At 36.9% G+C, this 22061-nt stretch overlaps 1 protein-coding gene and 1 long non-coding RNA gene across 8 annotated transcripts in view; one reads left to right on the plus strand and one right to left on the minus strand.

The window, feature by feature from the left end:
• Positions 1–888: 888 nt before the first annotated feature.
• LOC141368745 (uncharacterized) overlaps positions 889–22061 on the plus strand; it is a 64545-nt gene continuing 43372 nt past the window's right edge. The window contains exons 1-9 of one of the 7 annotated variants that reach the window (XM_073872831.1): positions 889–996; positions 2250–2394; positions 2496–2603; positions 3189–3364; positions 5501–5659; positions 6393–7077; positions 7245–7308; positions 14275–14337; positions 19536–19577. In XM_073872831.1, the coding sequence (XP_073728932.1) occupies positions 19564–19577 (14 nt within the window). In that variant the 5' untranslated portion in view covers positions 889–996; positions 2250–2394; positions 2496–2603; ... (4 more) ...; positions 14275–14337; positions 19536–19563. Of the gene's footprint in view, positions 997–2202; positions 2604–2924; positions 3365–5500; positions 5660–6392; positions 7078–7244; positions 7309–14274; positions 14338–19535; positions 19578–22061 lie in introns of those variants that run through there. The other 6 variants (XM_073872829.1, XM_073872830.1, XM_073872832.1 and 3 more) reach the window with 6 other exon arrangements.
• LOC129416435 (uncharacterized) lies at positions 17158–18838 on the minus strand. The gene is made up of 4 exons (XR_008635365.2): positions 18443–18838; positions 17806–17869; positions 17624–17662; positions 17158–17529 (listed from the first exon to the last, which is right to left on the minus strand). It is a non-coding gene; the product is annotated as an uncharacterized lncRNA (long non-coding RNA).

Consider the following 22061-nt stretch of genomic DNA (forward strand, 5'->3'; position numbering starts at 1 on the left):
CTTTTTGACGAGGCAAAACTAAAATACAGATATCTGCAACACATATCCAGTTTAGCTGTTAAATGCTAAAAATGCTTGCCATAGTACCACTGCTTCGGAGCTTGTATCGTTACGTCACTAGTCACGTGAAATACGAAGTCTGAAGCAAACACACTGGTTCATTTCTCTAGTGAACCACACGACTGCTTTGATAGCCCAATCCGGCGTTGACAGGTTTGAAACTGGCGGCTTTATTTTCCACACAAGTGAAGCCAAACCATAGAAAAGCTTTCTAAGCAATTTTTGTGTACTCCAGCATCATCTGTTTCATGTGAGAGAATATTCTCCAAAGCTGGTGAATTTGTTAAAAAAAGAAAGAAATCGCCCACATCACCAAATGTATAGCCTATTAGGCTATATTATAAAATTATTAAAAAATATAAAATTATATTATAATTAATATAAAATTATATTTCTGAATAAAACCACAACATTTAATGAATACCCTCCTCCACATTGTCCAAGCCCTGTCCAGTTGCCCTCTACCACATTATAAATACATTTTTAAATACATAAATGTCCATTTATAGTAAGTTGTAGAGTGCTGTATTTTACGGCTAAATATTCACCCACAAACACATCTCATGTTCAATGTTTTATTGAGGGTTTTAAACATGAACACAGTGTCAAAGCTCTGACAGCCCAAATGGGGCGGGTACATTAACCTACTCGCATTGTCAGCTTTGTTGCATTACATTTACTTCACCAGCAGATGGTGGTGTGCATTTTCTGTTTGAATGAAGCTTCGAGTAATGAACCATTTTCGACACAATTGTATCGGAAAGCAATAATGCTTCGAAACGCTTCATTTGGCCATCACTACGTGCAACCAGTCTATAGGGCAAACCCCGCGAAACCTGACTGCGGTCATATATAAGCTGAGGTATGTCTGTGTCCTTCACGCTCACAACCGGCTTCCATTCTTGGTGGACGAACCGTACTCACAGGTTTCCTGAGGTAAAATTTTACTTAACCAGTCAATTAAGTCCTTTTCTTATAAACGGATTACAAATGTAAATGAAATACAAGCATTACGTTTTAGAAAGTATATACAAAATAGTTATATTACTAAGTGACCAGGTGAGCCGTTTGTTACTTCCAGCTTCAAAGTAAAGTTACCTTCAAAGAATGCAGAATTATCATAATTTTAAACATTTTTAGCAAGTTTATGACACGGTGACACGATGTTATATAAACGCGAACAGATAAAAGCCTGTCACAAGAGTTAAATACTCGCGCTCCAAGCCTCCAACCCGCGAAACCTGAGGGCAGCCGGCTAATTCTCGGTGGCCAAACCCTACTGTATCGTTTCCTGAGGTAAAGTTTTCTTTTAACAGTCAACAACAGACACTTTCACAAATTAAATCGATTAGACCAATAGATAAATCATAAAATTAACTATTTTTCAGAAAACGTACACACACAAGGGCTTTTAGATTTTACTTTACCGTTAGCGCCGTTAGATAACGTTAACGGACGTTACGTCACCTGTCTTAATGGAAATAGAAATGGGCTCGGATTGCGAACGTCTGAGCCAAAGTTGTACTATTTGTATTTCACTCTTGTGTAATCAATGTATGCGAATAAACACAACTCCAGCATTACGTGCAGTGTGTGTCGACCATCAGCTCGACATCCATCTTTTTTTATTTTTACCTCACTTCCGGTTCCCCTAACATTTGGGTAATCCGGTTCAATATACAACAATAGTAACAAAACATTACATCTCCCTTTTTTTTACACACAATTCAGCATGAAATAAAATATCATGTGATGTCACATAAACTTCAGTTGGTACATACTCATGCCTAAAGGAAATATTTACTCAATTTACATGAGATAACGGTATCAGGTGAACTTGCGAACTCTGGCTAAACATAAATGTCGTATAATGTTCTTCAAAACAGATACCAATAACAGAATGCTTGCAGAATAGATTTTTTTTTTTTAATATAACATTTTAAATGAAACATTCATTTATCATTGCAAGTATGCACTTAAGTGTCATTAGCTGATACTTATAGGTCGAGTATTTGCCTCTTTTTAACCATGCGACCTGACCTGGTAATCACGCAATTATCAGTTGGTGTAGGTGTGATTGCACTTGAGCCCATAGTGAGGTTGCTTGCTGTATTATCCTGTGAACTTGAGTTATCATCAGAAACGGGTTGTGCTGAAACTGCAACACTTTGTCCCTTAACATCCATCAGGTGTTTGCGGTTACGGCGATATTCCTGACCGTCGGAGTTTCGGATGATGTACGAGCGTCCATCCTCCAATGCGCTCGCCACCACAGCAGGCTTCCACTGTCCGTTATTTTGCTGGGCATATATGTTGGCTCCGTGTTCAAGTGAGGTAAGCGATTTTGCGGATCTGTCGTAATATGACTTTTGCTTAATTTGACATTGTTCTCTTTTACGTTGCACTGCCGAAGGCTTACATGTTTTTGGTTGCAGAAGTTTGCCGGTGATGGGCAGGACTGAGCGAAGCCGTCTGCTCATGAGAAGCTGTGCTGGTGATTTAAAACCATCGACGGGTGCATTTCTATGCTCCAGTATGCTCAGGTACGGATCTTTTCCTTCTTCACGCGCTTTTGTGAGTATACGCTTTGCGGTTTGGACTGTTCTTTCTGCGAGGCCGTTGCTTTGGGCATAGTACGGGCTTGTTGTTGTGTGTACAAAGTCCCACTGTTTTGCAAAAGCGCTGAACTCCTGAGAACTGTATTGCGGACCGTTATCTGACACGATCTTCTCAGGCACTCCATGGCGCGCAAACATTCCTTTGAGCTTTTGGATCACCGCAGCCGCGGAAGTTGAGTGTAGTTTTTCCAGCTCGAAAAAACGACTTTAGTAGTCGACGGCTATTATATAGTTCTCACTTTGCCACGTGAAAAGGTCAGTTGCGACCGCTTGCCATGGACGTTTGGGAATCGGGTGCGCGATCATTGGTTCTCGCTGATTCGAATTACGATGTGTTAGGCAAATAGAGCAATTTTGCACAGTTTCTTCTATTTGCTTACTCATGCACGGCCAGAACAGGACGTCTCTCGCTCGTTGTTTACTTTTTTCCACACCCATGTGCCCTGTGTGTATCTTTTGCAACATGTTATTTCTTAGGCTTTGCGGTACAATGATCTTTTCCCCTTTTAGGACAATGCCGTCGGCATAAGAGATCTCGTCTCTGTGGTTCCAAAATTCCAGCACCAGCGGTGGACAGCTCCTTCGCGTCTCCGGCCATCCTGTGTGAATTATGTGCTTTAGAGCTGTGAGCTGTGAGTCCTGCTTCGTCGCCTCACGGATCTCTGCGAGTTTTTCGTCTGACAAAGGTAAGTTGCTGATTACGGTGTGGACTTGTGCTTCCATACCCTCGTTTAATGACGTGTCATGGTAGGCCACAGATTTTCTGGATAATGTATCAGCAACGGGTATTTCTTTACCTGGCTTGTGGAGCAGCGTGAAGTTATATTTCTGCAGCTGTAGACACATGCGCTGTAGGCGTGGGGGAGCAGCAGAAAGCGGTTTCTTTAATATGGATTCTAATGGTTTGTGGTCCGATTCCACAATGAATGACCTCCCATATACATACTGGTGAAATCGCTTGCATCCAAACAGAACGGCATATAGTTCTTTTTCAATTTGTGCGTAATTCTGTTCCGTCTCTGTGAGTGATTTTGATGCGTATGCGATTGGTTTTTCTTGCTGGAAAAGTACCGCGCCCAAACCATTCTTAGAAGCATCGACCTGCAGCCGCAGCTCTTCGTTTGGGTTGTAGTATGCTAACACGGGTCCTGGCTCCCTCGTGATCAGGTCCTTGATTTGTTGGAAAGCAACGTTATGCGTCTCGTCCCATGTGAACTCGTTGCCCTGCTTCAGCATCTGTCGCAGCGGTGCGTTTATCTCTGCAAGTCTCGGGGCGAATCTGGACAGGTAATTTATCATACCCAGTATGGTTTCCAGTTCGGATTTGTTTTTTGGCGGTTCCATTTCCTTTATGGCCTTAATTTTCTCTTGGTCTGGTTTGATGCCGTCATGTGTGAGTCTGTGTCCAAAGTAACAGACCTCCGGCACGCAAATCGTGCTTTTCTCAGGATTCAAACGGACACCCTTCACATCTTGCGCCTGAGAGTCTGGAGATCACGTCGTCCAGGGTTGGCAATGGATAATGCGGTCTTTTTATCGCTTTGTTTAGGTCGCGCGGGTCAAGACATATGCGAAGCGCCCCAGTGCGTGGTTCCTCCTTCAGACGACTGCGTAGTGTGAATGGAATTTTTTCGTGGGGGATATACTACTGGAACTGCATTAGGGTCTATGTGTATTTTGCACTCGCCTGGGAATTCTCCGATTCCTTCGAAAACGTCAGCAAACTCACTCAGCAGATCGTCACTTTGCCTTGTATCGGTTTGTACAGAGAGGACCAGTTTTATTAGATCCATCTCCAGACATGCTCTGAGTCCTAGTATAGGCGGTGCTTGCGTGTCAACGACATAGAATTCTTGAATGGCTTGTGACCCTTTATGTTTGCATTGAAGTTTGCATGTTCCTCTCACGGATAACGGTTCTCCACCATATCCTGACAGTTTACGTGTTGCTGGGTGTATTTGACTGACACCGATAACATCTCTTATTTTGTTTTCTGGTATTATGTTTACTTGTGCCCCAGTGTCCAATTTAAATTTCACCTTCTGTAGCTCTGAACCTACTTCAATTTCGGCAAAAGCCTGTTCGTTTATCACGTTGCTGTGCTCTTTTGTTATCGTATCGATGAAGAATTCCTGGGGTGATTCGTAGGCTTGTTTGGTGTCGTTATTCACGGCGTGCACGTTTTTCTGTTTCCACATTTGTTGTGATTTGCAAGCCTTTGCGAAATGGTTTGGTTTTCCACATTTCTTGCACTGTCTGCCCATGGCTGGGCATTTTTCCTTGTCCCGGTGCGTCTGTGCGCATCGTCCGCATGTTCTAGATCTTATGCTGTCTCGTTCGGCTCTGATGGTAGTTTTTATATGTTTCTGTTTATTGTCTCGTTTGAACACGGCATGTGCGACCTGTTGCGTGTGAGTTGTGCTGTGCTGCCCGGCCATAGATATCAGCTGTCCCTGCGCTATTTCGTGAGATCGTGCAATGTCTATGGCTTTCTCAAGGGTTAAATCTGGTCCGTAGTTTAACAACTTCTCCTTCACTTTTGCGGAGTTTATGGCGAAGACTATTCTGTCTCTTACCATTTCGTCTGTATTGGCATATCCGCAGTCTTTAACTAGTAATTTTAGCTCTGTGACGAAATTGTCAAAGCCCTCACCTTCCGCTTGTACTTTCTCGTGGAATTTGTACCGTGCAAAGATGTGGTTCTTTTTCGGCATCACATATGCTTCAAATCTTTCATAGTACGTGCCTAAAACTTTTGCGTTCTCGTTAGTCAGTGTCCAGGTGTTATAAACGTCTCTACCTTTTTCTCCTACCCATAACAGGAGATAGCTGCAATGTTCCTCCTCCGATTTTTCGTGGAGCGGGCCTTTGAACATCAGTTCCGCGTGTTGTCGGAATCTCCTCCATGAGTGAGGCAAGTCGAGGGAATCCCAGTCCATCCTGGGCATCAGAACACCAGCGGAGTCCATCTTCTCGTCTGTGTGAGTTCTTTATATTCTCTGACACCATGTACTATTTGTATTTCACTCTTGTGTAATCAATGTATGCGAATAAACACAACTCCAGCATAACGTGCAGTGCGTGTCGACCATCAGCTCGACATCCATCTTTTTTTATTTTTACCTCACTTCCGGTTCCCCTAACATTTGGGTAATCCGGTTTAATATACAACAATAGTAACAAAACATTACAAAAGTCATGATTGTTATTTAAATATATAATGTTATTTAAATACAAAATGAGTATGAATAATCTAGTATGTAACGTTAAAGCCTTGTCTCATTGACTTCCGCGCGAGCTGCCCTGTCACACGTAACTGTGCATCTGGAAAGATTATTAACAGTTAGGTTACGCTGTTTGCTCACCAAGAAACAATGAATTCTGCCACCAGTGAATTTGTATTCGTTTTAACGTAAGTAACGTTACTAATATAATCACTATGGTTACAGACATCCTGTGCGAATTCTACACGAGTTTGACTCGAGTTACTCGTTCAGGGTTTATATTCATACATAACGTTACTGTTTTAGAGCTGTGACTGTAAGCTGTTGTGTGAACAGAACAGACCCTTGATTATTTGTTTATGTGTACTGAATAATATGATATGAAAAAGTTGTATTTGTTCACATTAGGAAATGCATTATATAACATAAACAAACAATGAAAAATATAGAGTATATAATCATTAATTAATTCTTGTTTATGTCATTACAGTAATTGACGGTGGTTCATGGTCCATTCACTAATGTTAACAGTTTCAACTTTGATTAAAAAATTATTAGTAAATGCTAAAATAAATACATTTACAATTAATAAATAATTAATAAAATATTCATTAAAGGTGGTGATATTCATGTTTTCTTTTTATACAGTATAGTGAGTTATTTAGCTGTTTCGCCTTAATCTGAAATGCCCTGCAAACTACAGCTACCTATATGCCACATGAGACTCCAATATGGAATTTATGGCAAAAAAATCTCCCCTTAAAATGCTATTGGTCTCGCCTACATAAAGTGTTAGGTAAAGGAATATGACTTGGCCTGAAAAATATTTCAGTCAGAATAATTTTTTCACTTTAATTCTTTTTTGTATGTTATATATGTCAAAATCTGTGTAAATAATAGAAAGGTCGCTGATTAACACTTGCAATTCAGTGTCGTGATGGTTTTAAAAAATATTCTGAAGGTAGTAAAAAGTAGTAAATTTAACTTAAGGATTTCTGTATAAACCCTGTTTTAATAGCTTTTTGATTGTTAGTGGGTTGTACAGTCTCATTATTATTCTCATCTTTTCGCATTTTTAGATCATATTGTACACACACAGTCCTAACTCAGAACATTTACATATAAACTGATGAATTAAATATTCTCTTTTTCAGTGTGAATTGGTGTCTAATTGTGTAAGTAATAAATATGGCTGTCATCCTGTATCCAATTATTTGACATGTTCATCATAACAGAGCTTATTCAATAATCAATGATAAAACAGAAAACACTGAAAATGAGTGAGATATGTCTGTTCAAATCTAGTCATGTTTGCTCTTTTTCTTCCTTTTTGTGTCAGCAGCAGCTACAAAAAGTCCAAAAAGCTCTTTGTAGAGCTATTCCCTGAGTGTGTGTCTTTGCCTTTCGTAAGTATATGATTTGACTGACTGTCAAGATACCTTCTCCGTTTTAATTGACCCAAACTCAAGTACAATGTCACAAAGCCAATTAGCAATCAATAGCATCTTAATAAACACAGATCCTTTAACCCTTAAGAGATCCTTAAAAAAACTTACGTATGTGTTCTAGAGATGCGCGGATGGGCTATTATTTCATCCGCAACCGCATCACAAAACTCATCATCCGTCCGCCATCCATCCGCACCAACGTTTCTGACCAGTTTTCAAAACCACACCCGCCCGCCATCCGCTGACTGGGCGATGCAAGGCGCTGCTGATGACAGCCGCTGCTGATGACAGCCGCGAGACTAGAAAGCCCTAGAATATAAGCAGTGTGTGAACTCAGGCTATGTTTACATTAATGCGTTTATCCTTTAAAACGCGTTACTTTTGCTACGTTTACGCCTTTCATCTACACTACATCACCGTTTTCGACCCTCATAAATGGATTCGTTCGTCAACGCTGGAGACCCTGTTTTAGTTTGAGAACTCAGACGTTGCGCTAAGTGTAAATGTAGATGGAGTCTTATGTAAACGAACAGCTGACGTTAACGTGACAGCGCATCATTTTCAAAGTAAAAATAATTTTATTCAGGTAAATGGAGGTTTGCAACGGAGGTTTTGACAAAAATAGTAAACATCTACCAACCAGCTATTATACACGCTATATCGGATTGTTTTAACATGGATCATCATAGATAATGTCTATTTTATATTTATGTTTGAGTATTGTTGGGTTTGAATATTGTTGTAATGTGTTTATGTTTTGTTTAAATTTAGTTAGCTTATTACGAAAGATAGACTGTAATTTTAAACGCCATATAGGGCGTTGTAAAGGCCAATATGACGGGAGAATTGTAATGGGTCAGACATTATTTTCGAGTTTAATTTAAGTTTTGTTTTCTACTTTAAAAATGAATTTCGTTTCAGAAAATTTGTCTCTTAATTTTAATCAATGTTTTGTTGATAAGTTTTGTGAATATAAATTAATAAAAACAATAAACTCAACGTCATTAATATTTAATGCTTGTTTAGCCGCTTGTTGCTAGCGAAGGGCGTGCACGGACCTCGCACACATTTAAAAATTAATGCAATAAGCATTTCTGTAGGCTAAAGCTATACTTCACCTCTTACTATGTTTGATTGAAGTTTGCATTTGCTGAAATTTATTTTTGCTTCAAGTTTGTTTAGTACTGTTCACTTGAATGCTTTCTTTTTAAATCATAAAGACCAGTCTCCGATCGGCGCACATGACATGAGACAAAAATAAATAAATAAATAGCCTAAATTAAACGCACAAATTACATAGTCTGCACTGGTGTCATCCTGATTTACCACTTTGTAAAACTTATTCCAGGCAACCCTTTTCTGACCTTTTATTTCCTTTGTTTTTAATTCTCATTTTTTTTAAGTTTGCCACGTACCTCCTTCGCCGGCGTTGATAAGAGCTGTGTCAAAATGCGTCCTCATTTCTCCGCGCTGTTAATGATAGAACGAATGGATCCTTAACAGCCGAGGCTATCCCAAACAATTAAAACCTTTATTATATAAAAGTGTATTTAGAAACCTTTTTCTTGTCACTGTTTTAGTATTATAAGTTATGTTTTGTGTTAATATTATTCGGTTTATGTTGCGTATATTTCTAAGGTTGATTAGAAAGAGGTATACTGTTGAATAGTTTAATCTACATCAATGTGTCATATTTTCTAAAATAAATTCATATTTTTCTGATTACATATTTATTTTAATAAGTCAGAAATGTCTCCGCTGTTTATTGCTGACAGGCGCGATGGGCGCTACTGGGGGTGCGTGCAACAGGTGACCCAAATTATGGGTCCTCAGAAGGCTAGACCGTCTCATTTCAGTTCTCTTCGCGAACTTCTGAGCCTGCCACCTTGATAGACATAGTGCTCACCTTTAAGGTCGCATGCTTTGAAGGACAAAGCTAATAACAAGCTGTCGATCCGCCACCCGCCCGAATTTAATTAAAATATTATTTTTCGTCACATCATCCGCCCGATCCGCGGTTTATCCGCGGAGTCCGCGGCTGTAACCGCCAACCGCGCATCTCTAATGTGTTCCTAAGGACAGAAAATGTCACCTTCCCAAAAACTGCTCTAAAATATCATACATCAATATTTTTTCCCACTTTAAACGATTCAGTCTTGTAAAACTACTTCTGCTTGAAACATACATATAAAATATTAATTAGATTTGTGAAAATTGTAACCCTTTATATGCCATTTTGTTTACATTAACCCCTGTTTTTTTAACAGGAAAAAACAAAAAAACGAAATATTTTCCAAAAAAACCTTTTGAACTACCATTTGATTATTTTAATTATTAGACCCTGGGATGGGTCAAAGATTGGTGGCAAAATTTATTTTGATGCATTGTTATTTTTTGAACAGGGTCAAATTTTGTAAAAAACTCACACTTGTGATCCTAAGGACAGAAAATGTCACCTTCCCAAAAACCTCTCTAAAATATCATACATCAATATTTTTTCCCACTTTAAACGATTCAGTCTTGTAAAACTACTTCTGCTTGAAACATACATATCAAATATTAATTAGATTTGTGAAAATTTTAACCCTTTATATGCCATTTTGTTTATATTAACCCCTGTTTTTTAACAGGAAAAAACAAAAAAACTAAATATTTTCCAAAAAAAAAACTTTTGAACTACCATTTGATTATTTTAATTATTAGACCCTGGGATGGGTCAAAGATTGGTAGCAACATTGATTTTAATGCATTGTTATTTTTTGAACAGAGTCAGATTTTATAAAAAACTCACACTTGTGATCCTAAGGCCACAAAAAACACCTTCCCAAAACTGCTCTAAAAATATCATACATCAATTTTTTTTTCCACTTTAAACAATTCAGTCTTTTAAAACTACTTCTGCCTGAAACATACATATCAAATATTAATATAATTTGTGAAACTTTTAACCCTTTATATGCCTGTTTGTTTACATTAGCCCATGTTTTTTTTTACAGAAAAAAAAAAACTAAATATTTTCCAAAAAACACATTTGAACCACCATGTGATTATTATTATTATTATTATACCCTGAGATGTGTCAAAGATTGGTAGCAACATTAATTTTCATGCATTGTTATTTTTTGAACAAGGTCAGATTTGATAAAAAACTTCCCTAAGTGTTACTAAGGCCACAAAATGACACCTTCCTAAAAATTGCTCTAAAAATATCATATGTCAAAATTTTTTTACACTTTAAATGATTCAGTCTTTTAGAACTACTTCTGCCTGAAACATACATATGAAATATAAATTAAATTTGTGGAAATTTTAACCCTTTACATGCCAGTTTGTTTACATTAACCCATGTTTTTAACAGAAAAAAACTAAAATCTAAATATTTTCCCCCCAAAAAACATTTGAACTACCATTTGATTATAATTATTATTAGACCCTAGGATTGGTAGTAACATTGATTTTGATGCATTGTTATTTTTTGAACAGGGTAAGATTTTATACAAAACTCACACTTCCTAAGGCCAAAATGATCCTAAGGCCAAAATGACACCTTCCCAAAAACTGCTCTAAAAATATCATACATCAATCATTTTTTCCACTTTAAACTATTAAATCTTTTAACACTACTTCTTCCTGAAACATACATGTCAAATATTAATTAAATTTGTGGAAATTTTAACCCTTTAAATTAGGGCTGGGTAAAAATATCGATTCATCAATGCATTGCAATTATTTGTTTCTCAATTCAATATCGATTCATCAAATCCTATGAATCGATTCAGCCCCCCCGGCAAGTGGCGCCGCTGTGGGCAACACTCTAGTGAGAGCGTTCAGCGTTCAACTTGTACTAGGGCTGTCGCTGTAACCGCATGACCGCGCTACTGACAAGCCCAACCGCATAGAAAAAAAGCAACCGCAACAACCGCGCCTTTCACGTTAAATTCATGAAACTATATGCCGCCTTGTTTTTCACGTCATACAGTACATGTATAATAAAGGCCAAATAGATTCTCAAGAGTTAAGAGAGTAGGCCAGTATTTTTCTTACATTTAAAAAAAAAATGTAATACTTCATATTTCGTTAAATCATACAGTGAATGTGTGAAAAAGTAAAACTGAGATGACAGAATAACTGTGGCGTCGTCTGCCTCTAGATGCAGTTTTAAAGATTAAAAGTACTTTAATATAACTGATCAACCCAAATAACGCCAAAATATAACTGGTTGTTTACCAGCATTAAAACCTCATAAAAAAGACCTTTATAGGTTTTTTCTTTGTGCATCTGCAGCGTCCGCTCCGTGGATGCAGCCAATATAACGCTGCGGTTGCTTTTGTGAATTGACTGCACACTTGACTTTCACCTAGACATTTAGATAAACAAGTTTTTCATCAACAGTATCTGCATGAAACATTTTGAACAATGATGATCATCTGCCGACTCGACTGTTTCATCACATCCTCTATACACGGAGAGTCTGCTTTATTAACGGCTTTTCCTTCGCTCCGCGTGAGCTAAACGTTTCCGCTTTTTATTTTTTTACTCGCATATATTTCTACTTTTTTTCGACAAAGGAAGACACAGGATATAATGTAAGTTATTATAGATAGCATTTATGTTTGTTCTGAAATGATGACAAATCTGTGTGACTAAAAATTACCTCTCCAGCTTAATTTAGCCAAAATAATGATACATTCGTTTTCATACTTTATATATAAACGTTAATTTATCCACTAATATATTATTAAAATGCCCTAAATTATTATGCATTGCCTTTTGTATTGCATTTGTTTTGTACATTTACAGGTGCATAAATACTGGCTCATTTTAATTTCTTTAAGACACTGCTGTGTTCTGTTTTGACCGATGCTCTGTTAATTTGCGCTTAACAAGCCTAAATGATGTTCTTCAATTTTTTTTATTTTTATTAAAAATATATTTAGCTGTAGTATAGCTTGTGTTCATCTTTTTTTTCATAAGGGGAAATACATGTAGCCTACCCTTCTTCTACATTAGTTGACCTCATTGTTCTGGATTTAAAAAATAATTTTATTTTAGTAAATGAAGGCGGTAAAACCGCATACCGCGCTGGTGAGCCACGCAAAATCACCGCAAGGGAAATTCCTTCACCGCGACAGCCCTACGTTGTACAAGACGCGCTTTATCAAAACAGAAAGATCAAAGATGGCAAACAGCAGCACTTCTTTCAAGCCTTTACCATCAACGTGATCAAACATTAGTAATACTACACACATAATTTAAAAATATACTCAGGTACTTAATTGCTTGTGTATCTACTTATTATTGAATCGATATCGAAGCAAGTAAATCAATATTGAATTGAATCGAATCGAATTGAATCGAAGCCTCAAGAATCGAAATTGAATCGAATTGTGAAATTCCTAACAATACCCAGCCCTACTTTAAATGCCAATATGTTAACATTAATCGAACCACAGTGTTCGGCTGATGTCGTGAAAACTTTTGTGGGACATCGTAGCCCAGATAGTGACCTGTCCTGATTTCTCACTCCAGAGACTGAGGGCTGATTCATTTTTTATCTGTAAACACCGGTCAGAATGAGCAGCCCCACATAAGCCTGCAGTTTCTCTGTCTCAAGATCTCTCCAGTCTGTGACTGTCTCCCATGTAGGTTTGTCATGGCCCCAATATGCTGCAGGATTTCATGCATCAATGAAAAGCTTGAAGTCAGGGCACTGATTTGGGCAGTGGCATAGTGTGTGAGCCCTGGGATCAAATCTCTGGCTGCTGGGAAGTAGCGGAGCGTCTCCATGTTTGTGGGAGACCAAAAGATTTTTCAATTTTTGATGTCCATCCTGCCGCCACTTCATCAATCTCCTCTCCGCTCTCACCTTCTGACAAGTCTTCTGAAGATCCTTCTTATGAATTAGACTCCAGCTGGTCTACTTCTACCTCTGAGGCCTCCGTGTCGACCTCAGAATCCTCGGAGGAAGATGAGGAGCCATCCTCGCTCTTGAAGTGCATGATTATTTCAGGAGCCTTATGTGTGCTGTAATGCCTTGCCATTTTTACTACTTCTGCTATACTGTTCATACTTATAGCAGTGTATTTGCATAAACAACATGAGCGAGAACCAAAATGAACATTGATTTTGTTTCGGTTCTGACCTCTCATCGTTTTTATTACTGAATTAGTTTATAATGCAGAATGTGCCCTTCAAAGAGAGAAGAATTTGGATATGTTGAATATGCCCCCCTGCCCCACTCAACATCGACTCCACCCCGACATCACCACCACCCCCTTACCACTCAGACACACTTTTTTTACACACACACCAATTTTCAACATTAAAGGTTTATCTTTTCAGCAGCTATGCGGTCCGCAGAAAACGGCAAAAATTGTGACATTTTGATGAATGCATGAAATGGTAAAAAGTAGCGCCACCTGGTGGACAAGTATAAAAATTGAAACTTCAAGGCCAGTAGTTCAAAATGATATATTGACATAAAGGTATGTATTAGTTTATGTTAAGATAAATAGGGGGTCAAAAATGGTAGTTATAATGGTTTTCAATGGGGCATTTTTTGTCCTTAGGAACACATTAGTCGGTTTTTGCGTAGCTTAGCCATTTTAAGCTAATTTAAAAAAATGTAACCAAAATTCTAAAATGTATCAAAAATGATTAACCTTTGGCAAGTTTGGGCTATATTCAATCATCACAGTCAAGATGGTTTAAAAATCAAAATCAAAATGGCACAAAATATCCCTAGGAACTCTTAAGGGTTAATGTATAAAACATTCTAGCATCCTACATCTAATATTTGACATGTTCATCATAACAGTGTTTAGTCAATAAGCACTGATAAAACAGAAAACACTGAAAATGAGTGAGATATGTCTGTTCAAATCTAGTCATGTTTGCTCTTTTTCTTCCTTTGTGTGTCAGCAGCAGCTACAAAAAGTCCAAAAAGCTCTTTGTAGAGCTATTCCCTGAGTGTGTGTCTTTGCCTTCGTAAGTATATGTTTTGACTGACTTGTCAAGATGCCCTCTCCGTTTTAATTGACCCAAACTCAAGTACAATGTCACAAAGCCAATTAGCAATCAATAGCATCTTAATAAACACATATCCTTTAATGTATAAAACATTCTAGCATCCTACATCTAATATTTGACATGTTCATCATAACAGAGTTTAGTCAATAAGCACTGATAAAACGGAAAACACTGAAAATGAGTGAGATAAGTCTGTTCAAATTTAGTCATGTTTGCTCTTTTTCTTCCTTTGTGTGTCAACAGCAGCTACAAAAAGCTCTTTGTAGAGCTATTCCCTGAGTGTGTGTCTTTGCCTTCGTAAGTATATGTTTTGACTGACTTGTCAAGATGCCTTCTCCGTTTTAATTGACCCAAACTCAAGTACAATGTCACAAAGCCAATTAGCAATCAATAGCATCTTAATAAACACAGATCCTTTAATGTATAAAACATTCTAGCATTCTACATCTAATATTTGACATGTTCATCATAACAGAGTTTAGTCAATAAGCTGATAAACGACGCGAACCAAACTCAGTGTCACATTGTATCCTTCCATGTTTCTGAACTTAAGCAGAGTTTTACCATTAGAGGTCTTTCTTCACTGAGGACGCGGGACCCGTACGGTTCCGGGTTTATATTTTAAATGGTCAGTCGGGTCTGGGTCGGTCCTAAGTTTAATACTTCGGGTCCAAAGTCTGATAAATATTGTGTGTTAGGGGTGGGCAATAAACCGGTAGACATAATTAACCGGTGGCCGTTGCATAAAACTTTAAGACTAGCTTTAAAAGTTAGTCATGAATTTTTTTTTCAAGACTGATCATAACTGTTTTAGGTATGTTACATAGAAAGGTAGATTGGTCTAATTTAAATCCAAATAATAAGACTGATTAGCCCTAACTAATTACTAGTTAGTCAGAATCATACTTAAGACGCAGTCTTAACGTCACGGCTATGTTTATGCAACCGGCCACGGTAGAAATTTGTCAACCGGTAGAGATTTTGGACTATCGTTTCTATCGAGGTTACGTGCCCACGTCATGCTCTTGTGTAAAAGTTTGACATTCATTTTAACATGTACGGAAAAAACAAAACATTTAAACAGTGGATAGAAGAACGAACAACGACAAGACACAGACAGCTTACTGAGACTGAACTTGACAAAATAGAGCATGACAGCTACGAAGCCAACACACAAAAAAATACAGAATGGGCATTAAAACTTTTCAAAGACTGGCCGTTCAGAAAAAAATGGAGACAGACAAGTATGAAGCAGAGGATCTTAATAAGGTATTAGGATAATTTTATGCATCTGTGCAAAGTTTCGCGGAAGGATAAAAATGTTAATTTAAAACAAATATGCCAATAAAATGTTTCAAATTCATGTCCAGTTTTTTTCTTATGTGGCAAGTAGCCGTGTAATAAGCGGGATAATGTAGAGGCAGCTGGTAGTTATCGGGTAAATAATCCCCTTCAGTGTGATACAAGACCCTACGCTTCGTAGACCATTTTTTGTCGGTGGCCCTCCAGGGCCGAAGTTGCCCATTCCTGACCTAGAAGGTCAATGTTCCATCAGTAGTTCAATAATAATATTATAAAGCAACGAGAACACTTTGGCACGCAAAGACAAAACAAATTATTTTATTCAACAATTTGTTCTTGGGTTTGGTTGTTTAGTGTGTGTTCACCAGCAGACTACAGTGCATATAATTCTGACCATGACTATAACTACCTAAACCAGCCCAATCCTAAATTGTCATCTCACAATGATTAATCTAAGATTTGTTAATCAGAGTTTAAAATTGTAGTGCAACACAACTCCAATTAAAATAAGTATGGGATCAACAACCTCTAGATAAGCGTTAATTCTTGTTGGTGCAAGCCACCGTTAGTGATATAATTTAGATCAGGGGTCTCAAACTCAAACTGGCTTGGGGCCATTTTTAAGACAAGCAGTTCATCGGGGGGCCGCAGAGCTATTGTAACGTTCAAAAAAGTACAATGTTTCTGTAAATGTCATGTTTATTTTCTATTATTTAATGTATAATAATACTTGAAAATATATAAGCAATGGTTTTATCTTTTTAATATACATTATTTTATAAAAGTAGCCTAAGTAAATCTTTTCTTAATCTTATCTTAACGAAGACCTATTAAAACCTTGCACTAAACTAACAAATTTAATTCCTGTATACATTTATAAACTATTATAAAAATTACCACCAGTAAGTGTTTCTGTTTTGATTTATTTTGGATTGTTTTCAGTCATAGTATTGACTTCATTATGTTCTTTATTATTTCAGTTTTCATAAATTTTCTATTATATGTGGGAAAATATTAATAATTGAAAGTGATCCCATAACTTTTGAATTAGTCCATGTTATATAAGATATATTGGACAGAAAAAATAATAGTACACTGTAAAAAATAAATCCGTAAAAAAACGGAAAAAGTACTGGCAGCTTATTACACAGACTTTTTACCGTCAATTAACAGAATAAAAAATCTGTTAATTGACAGTGTGCCTACAGTAAGATTGTTATTTAACTATCATTTATCTGTTTTTTGATAGTAAAAAACAATACATTTTCTGTGTTTTAATGGTATAATATACTATTAAAAAACTGTAGATTTTAATTTATTTAATAGTGTGTGGTAAAAACAGGTAATTGTCTGTTATTTAATGTTGTATCTGTGGTAAAAAAACAGGACACTTTTAATTATTTAATGGTATACCTTTTGTTTAAAAACAGCAAATGTTAAATAAATATGCACATTAAAAGAAAATGTACTGGCAGTTCATTACACAGACTTTGTACTGTAATAAAAAACTAAGATTTTGTGTTTATTTATGGTGTACCTAGTGTAATAATAACTAAAGAACAAAAAAATCCAAACAAATTTTCTGCAAAAAAAACAGATTCTTTAATAACTGCTGCAAAATTCTGTAAAAATACAAAATATTAAAACATTAAGAACAAAAACACATGTCTCATCTGTAAAGTATCCCAAGAAAAGTACTAATTAATTACTCCATTTACATTACAAACAGACATAAAAAATAAATCCAGTGATTCAATTATTAGAAAAGATACAAGGACAAAGAAAGAAAGTTTTCACAGAGGGGCAGGACTGGGAGGATTTGCTTCTTGTCTACAGGTAAGATGAAAGCTGGAAAGAAACAGAAAAATATATTAGTGATTATTAGTGACAAAACATTTAAAAGAGAGAATCAGAAAGTGTCAACAAACTTTTAAAAACTTACCATTCAGATTACTCAGAGGATGTGTCTTAGACTGAATGGCTGTTAAAAAGATTAGAATTAATAATTATTTACAAGATAAAAAACATTATGTGGTCGTTTGTGATGTAAGGAGACATACAGAGTTAGAAAGGTAATGAGAGAGGAAGGACAGAGAAAGAATATTTAATAACTTAATAACTTACAACTTGTTCACTAGCAGTGTATGTTGTTTCCAGTATAGACCCACCAGATGCTACTTCAGTGGCCCTAAAAACAATAAAAAACCAAGAACAATATTAATAATTAATAATCTTACAAAAATGTTTGCAATAATATAGACTAAATTATACCCAAGTATATGGTTATTAATTAACACCAACTAAACATCTACAGCAGTAAATCCAACATAGACATCAATTCAGCAGTTATGTATATATATATATATATAGTAATGCAAGGCATGTTTTACCACACAAGTTCTTCACAAGTTCTTTTGATACCTTAGATGCGCTTTGAATAATGACAATGACAGGATCGGGATATAAAAGATTGCAATCTTTATGTAAACTAACCCGGTTTAACGCAGCATCGATATGTCTCACTCATACAGAGATCAAGAAGCATCAGTGAACCTGAACGATATATTAAGATTGATATTTGAAGTAATTTGAACGACCCTGCCTCCGTTAAGCCCATCAACCACCAGCACAGCTGTTAACAGTACATAGCTTATACACAACTAAAACTTAACAATATTTACAAACTTAAATTTATAAAGTTAGCCGCTTATATAATACCTTTAGAAAGCATTAACTTCATTGAAATCTACAAAATAATTACCTCAGACACGCAAAGTGAAGCCGCAGTAACGCATATGAAACACAGAGTGGCGCAGCAGCGAGGGGGAGGGGACGTTAACTCCTTCATACACCAAACTACTGCTGATAATAAAATACTGATAATAACACTGTACATTTACAGACACTCGCGCTCTGTCACAGAGAGGGCATAACCAAGCATCATTAAATCAATGCTTATTTAAGTTAAAACGATTTCCTACTAAAAAGCTGTTCAGATTGTACACTTATAAAAAATAACAGTCCTAATCTCCCAAACAATGCATCTTAATAACACAATTGCGTTGTGAACCCTATTTGCTGATATAACACCCATAATATACTTTCAAAATAATATAAATAAACAGTTTCTTGTTGAATGGCAGTGTAAAATGTCATTTAAAAATACTTACCAATGAAAAAGCTTACATTTTTGCTGTCCATGACTTTGTTGCAGCCACTAAAAATCGTCGAGGCTGAGCTCAATCCCATAATGCAATTCGAAAATGTAAATAAACGGAGAAACACCTGTGAATCACATACTACGGACAATTTCTGTTAAAATATACAGTTAATCAGCTGTTAATTTACGGATATTTTTTACAGTGTACTGCTCTATGTGTAATTGAATAATTAAAATCCAATCACACATTCAGTGATCCTCGACATCACGGAGCGTGCGGTTCATGGCTGTGTAGCAACCGGTGACGCGACCCACGCCTCGGAGCGCAACTTCCGCTCTCGAGCACGTTGGAAAGTAATGCTTTGACTCGTTTTAACGCGTTGTTAGACGCGACATGTGAACGAACACTTGAATGTTTAAATAAAAAAATCTAACGAATATAAAAAAAGTGAATAAAAATCTTTCTGCGGGCCAGATTATTTTATATTTTTGAAAGTTGACGCGGGCCGCAGAGAGGGGGAGGGCGAGCCGCAAATGGCCCGCGGGCCGGGAGTTTGAGACCACTGATTTAGATAGTAATCTTGTGTTTTAAATCGTAGACATTTATTTGATTATTTTCTGCATGCATGCAAAATTTGCCAAGGACTGTATTGCAATGTACACAATTGTAATATTTTATTTCTTTAATTTTCAGATTTTTCACTGCCCTCCACTCTCACCAAATGGTTATTTCAAGGTTAGCAAAATTCTTTCTTCATGTAACTTTCTTCACCTAAACGGGTTCTCATTTTTTATTATTTAGTTTTGGTTACTTCATCCGTTTTACCTCATGAGGACAGGCTTTAAGTATAGGCAAAATTAAATTTTAACTATTATGAGTTTAGTAGCTCTAACTAGGAATGTTGGGGTTAAGGTTAACATTATTCAAATGTTAGTTATCTCTAAAATACATAAAGTTTGCCTAATAAAAGTCCTTAAAATGTCTTATTGTCTTACATTCAGATTCAAACAATCTTAAACATTTATGGTCAAACATTACCACAAAAAATTCAGTCTGATAGATCCAATTACTCTTTACAACGACCAAGAAATTTTACTTAGTAAATGCATCTTTGAAGAGAACTGAAAGCCGGTTGAACTACACTTGGGCAATGTGCAGCTGTACTGGGTAATGAATATAATAAATTGTTGTTTAACAGTGGGTACAATGCACCACAGGGAACTACACTAACCTTTTCCACTGGTGGCACTTGCGCTACCAACTTTTTCAGTTACTGGCGCAAAATATGATTTGGTCGCACATATTTTTTTCAAGTTATATTAAGGTGCTCTGGATAATAATGAACAATAATGAAACTGTATTGCATACAGATATGCTTTTTATTTTACTTGCCATCTTTTAAACCACATGCCGCCTTGTTTTCTTAAACGTTGCAGTCGTGTTTGTGAAAAGGGCAATTATTACCCACTGACAAATAATGGTCTACTATACATGTGACGTAGAACTAATAATGTGTGACACAACACAATACTTTGATTTATTGAAAATTTAATATTAATTTCACATTATATTTCATTAATCTAACCACCCCAAACTTTCTTTGCCATTAACAAAGCTGACACTGTTTGTCAAAGCACCACGAAAACACTTACTGTTTTTGCACTGATATATGAAGCAATTAGACCCCTTTTATCAAACTCAATATAATACATTACGATGTATAGTATATTAATAGACAGTGCAGGTCTATAGATTATAAATGTGACTGATGTTATGACTGATGTTATAATGGTAATAATTACTATTAGATAGGCACTTTTACTGCTTCTGCTCTATCTTTCTATTTCTCTCTTGCCGATTTAAAAAGCTTAATCCACTCATTATTTCAAATTTAAAAGTCTACTTGCTGTCCCGGTGACAGACTTTACATTCCTTTGCTTGTTCAGTGCAATTGGCTTGACATTAGCATTGCTCTTTGCTACAATCTCTGTCCAAACTTAATATGGATATGGTTTTAGAAAAGATATGGTTTATTAATAATAAGATTATTAAAAACATGTGAGAAAGAAAACGCAGCGCGTGGTCGTAACAAGAACCATCGCCATAGTAACCGGAGGCACGCTGAAACTTCACTCGAGCTTTAGCGCGGTAGCGCTCATGGCCGTTTTTCGATCGACTCGGGTTATAAACACAACATTAATCAGACTTGGGACCCAAAGTAATTAAACTAGGACCTAACCGGACCCGACAGACCACTTAAAATATAAACCCGGAACCATACGGGTCCCGCGTCCTCAGTGAAGAAAGACCTCTGCTCAAGTTCAGAAACATGGAAGACACTGCGCTTGCGTCGCACCTAATTATTCATTGAGAAACTGCTGAGCACGCAAACGTACACTGATAGGGAGAGACACGACGTGCTTTCACCCAAAATGAAGCCAACGTGTTGATCGGTCAGAGCACGTTATAAAACGTATTCTTAAAATCCACATTTCTGTTTTAATAAATGCTCATAGTAAATCATAGCATATTGTCTAAAACATTAGGTAGCACATTTGCGACCCATTAAAAATTAGGGTCGCAACGGCAGTTCAAAAGGTCGCATATGCGACCATTTTGGTCGCAGTGTAGCTCCCTGCACCATGACATCGACAAATGGCGCAGTTTGCCTTGTTTTCATTTCCAGTCACTGACTTAAACCACCACCGCAGTGGTGGATTTAGGCATGGCATGGGTAACATTGGCAGCCGCGGGGAGCAGCACGGGCGGTTTGTCCTATAAAATGAAATGCGCGACCCTGTTTTTACAGTGAATATGAGCATATACCCTGAAGCCCACACTCCACAGTTTTTGTGTTTGACCTTATGCCACGCTGCAAAGACCTATGAGCATATTACATCAAGTACATCAAGAACATTGCTCCTCTCCTTATACGCATTGACAGTGTATGACATAAACTGAAAGAGCATAAAGTTGCTCTGTCTTTAACTGTAATAAGACTGAGCAGGTGCATTCATCTTTTCAGTGTTGTCCTCATCTACATATCTTAAAGTGTGCATTCACAGTTTAGCATTTTTTTCCTCTTCACACCTTCTGCACCTGCTGACCATGGCAGTCCCCTCAAAAGTGTTAATCCGTTCACACAGGCAAAAAAAAAAAAGTAAAAATGATTACCATCTCTATATCTATAGCTCTCTCTATATCTACAGCTCTCTCTAT

The sequence above is a fragment of the Misgurnus anguillicaudatus genome, chromosome 11, assembly GCF_027580225.2.
Source record: "Misgurnus anguillicaudatus chromosome 11, ASM2758022v2, whole genome shotgun sequence".
NCBI classification, from domain to species: domain Eukaryota; kingdom Metazoa; phylum Chordata; class Actinopteri; order Cypriniformes; family Cobitidae; genus Misgurnus; species Misgurnus anguillicaudatus.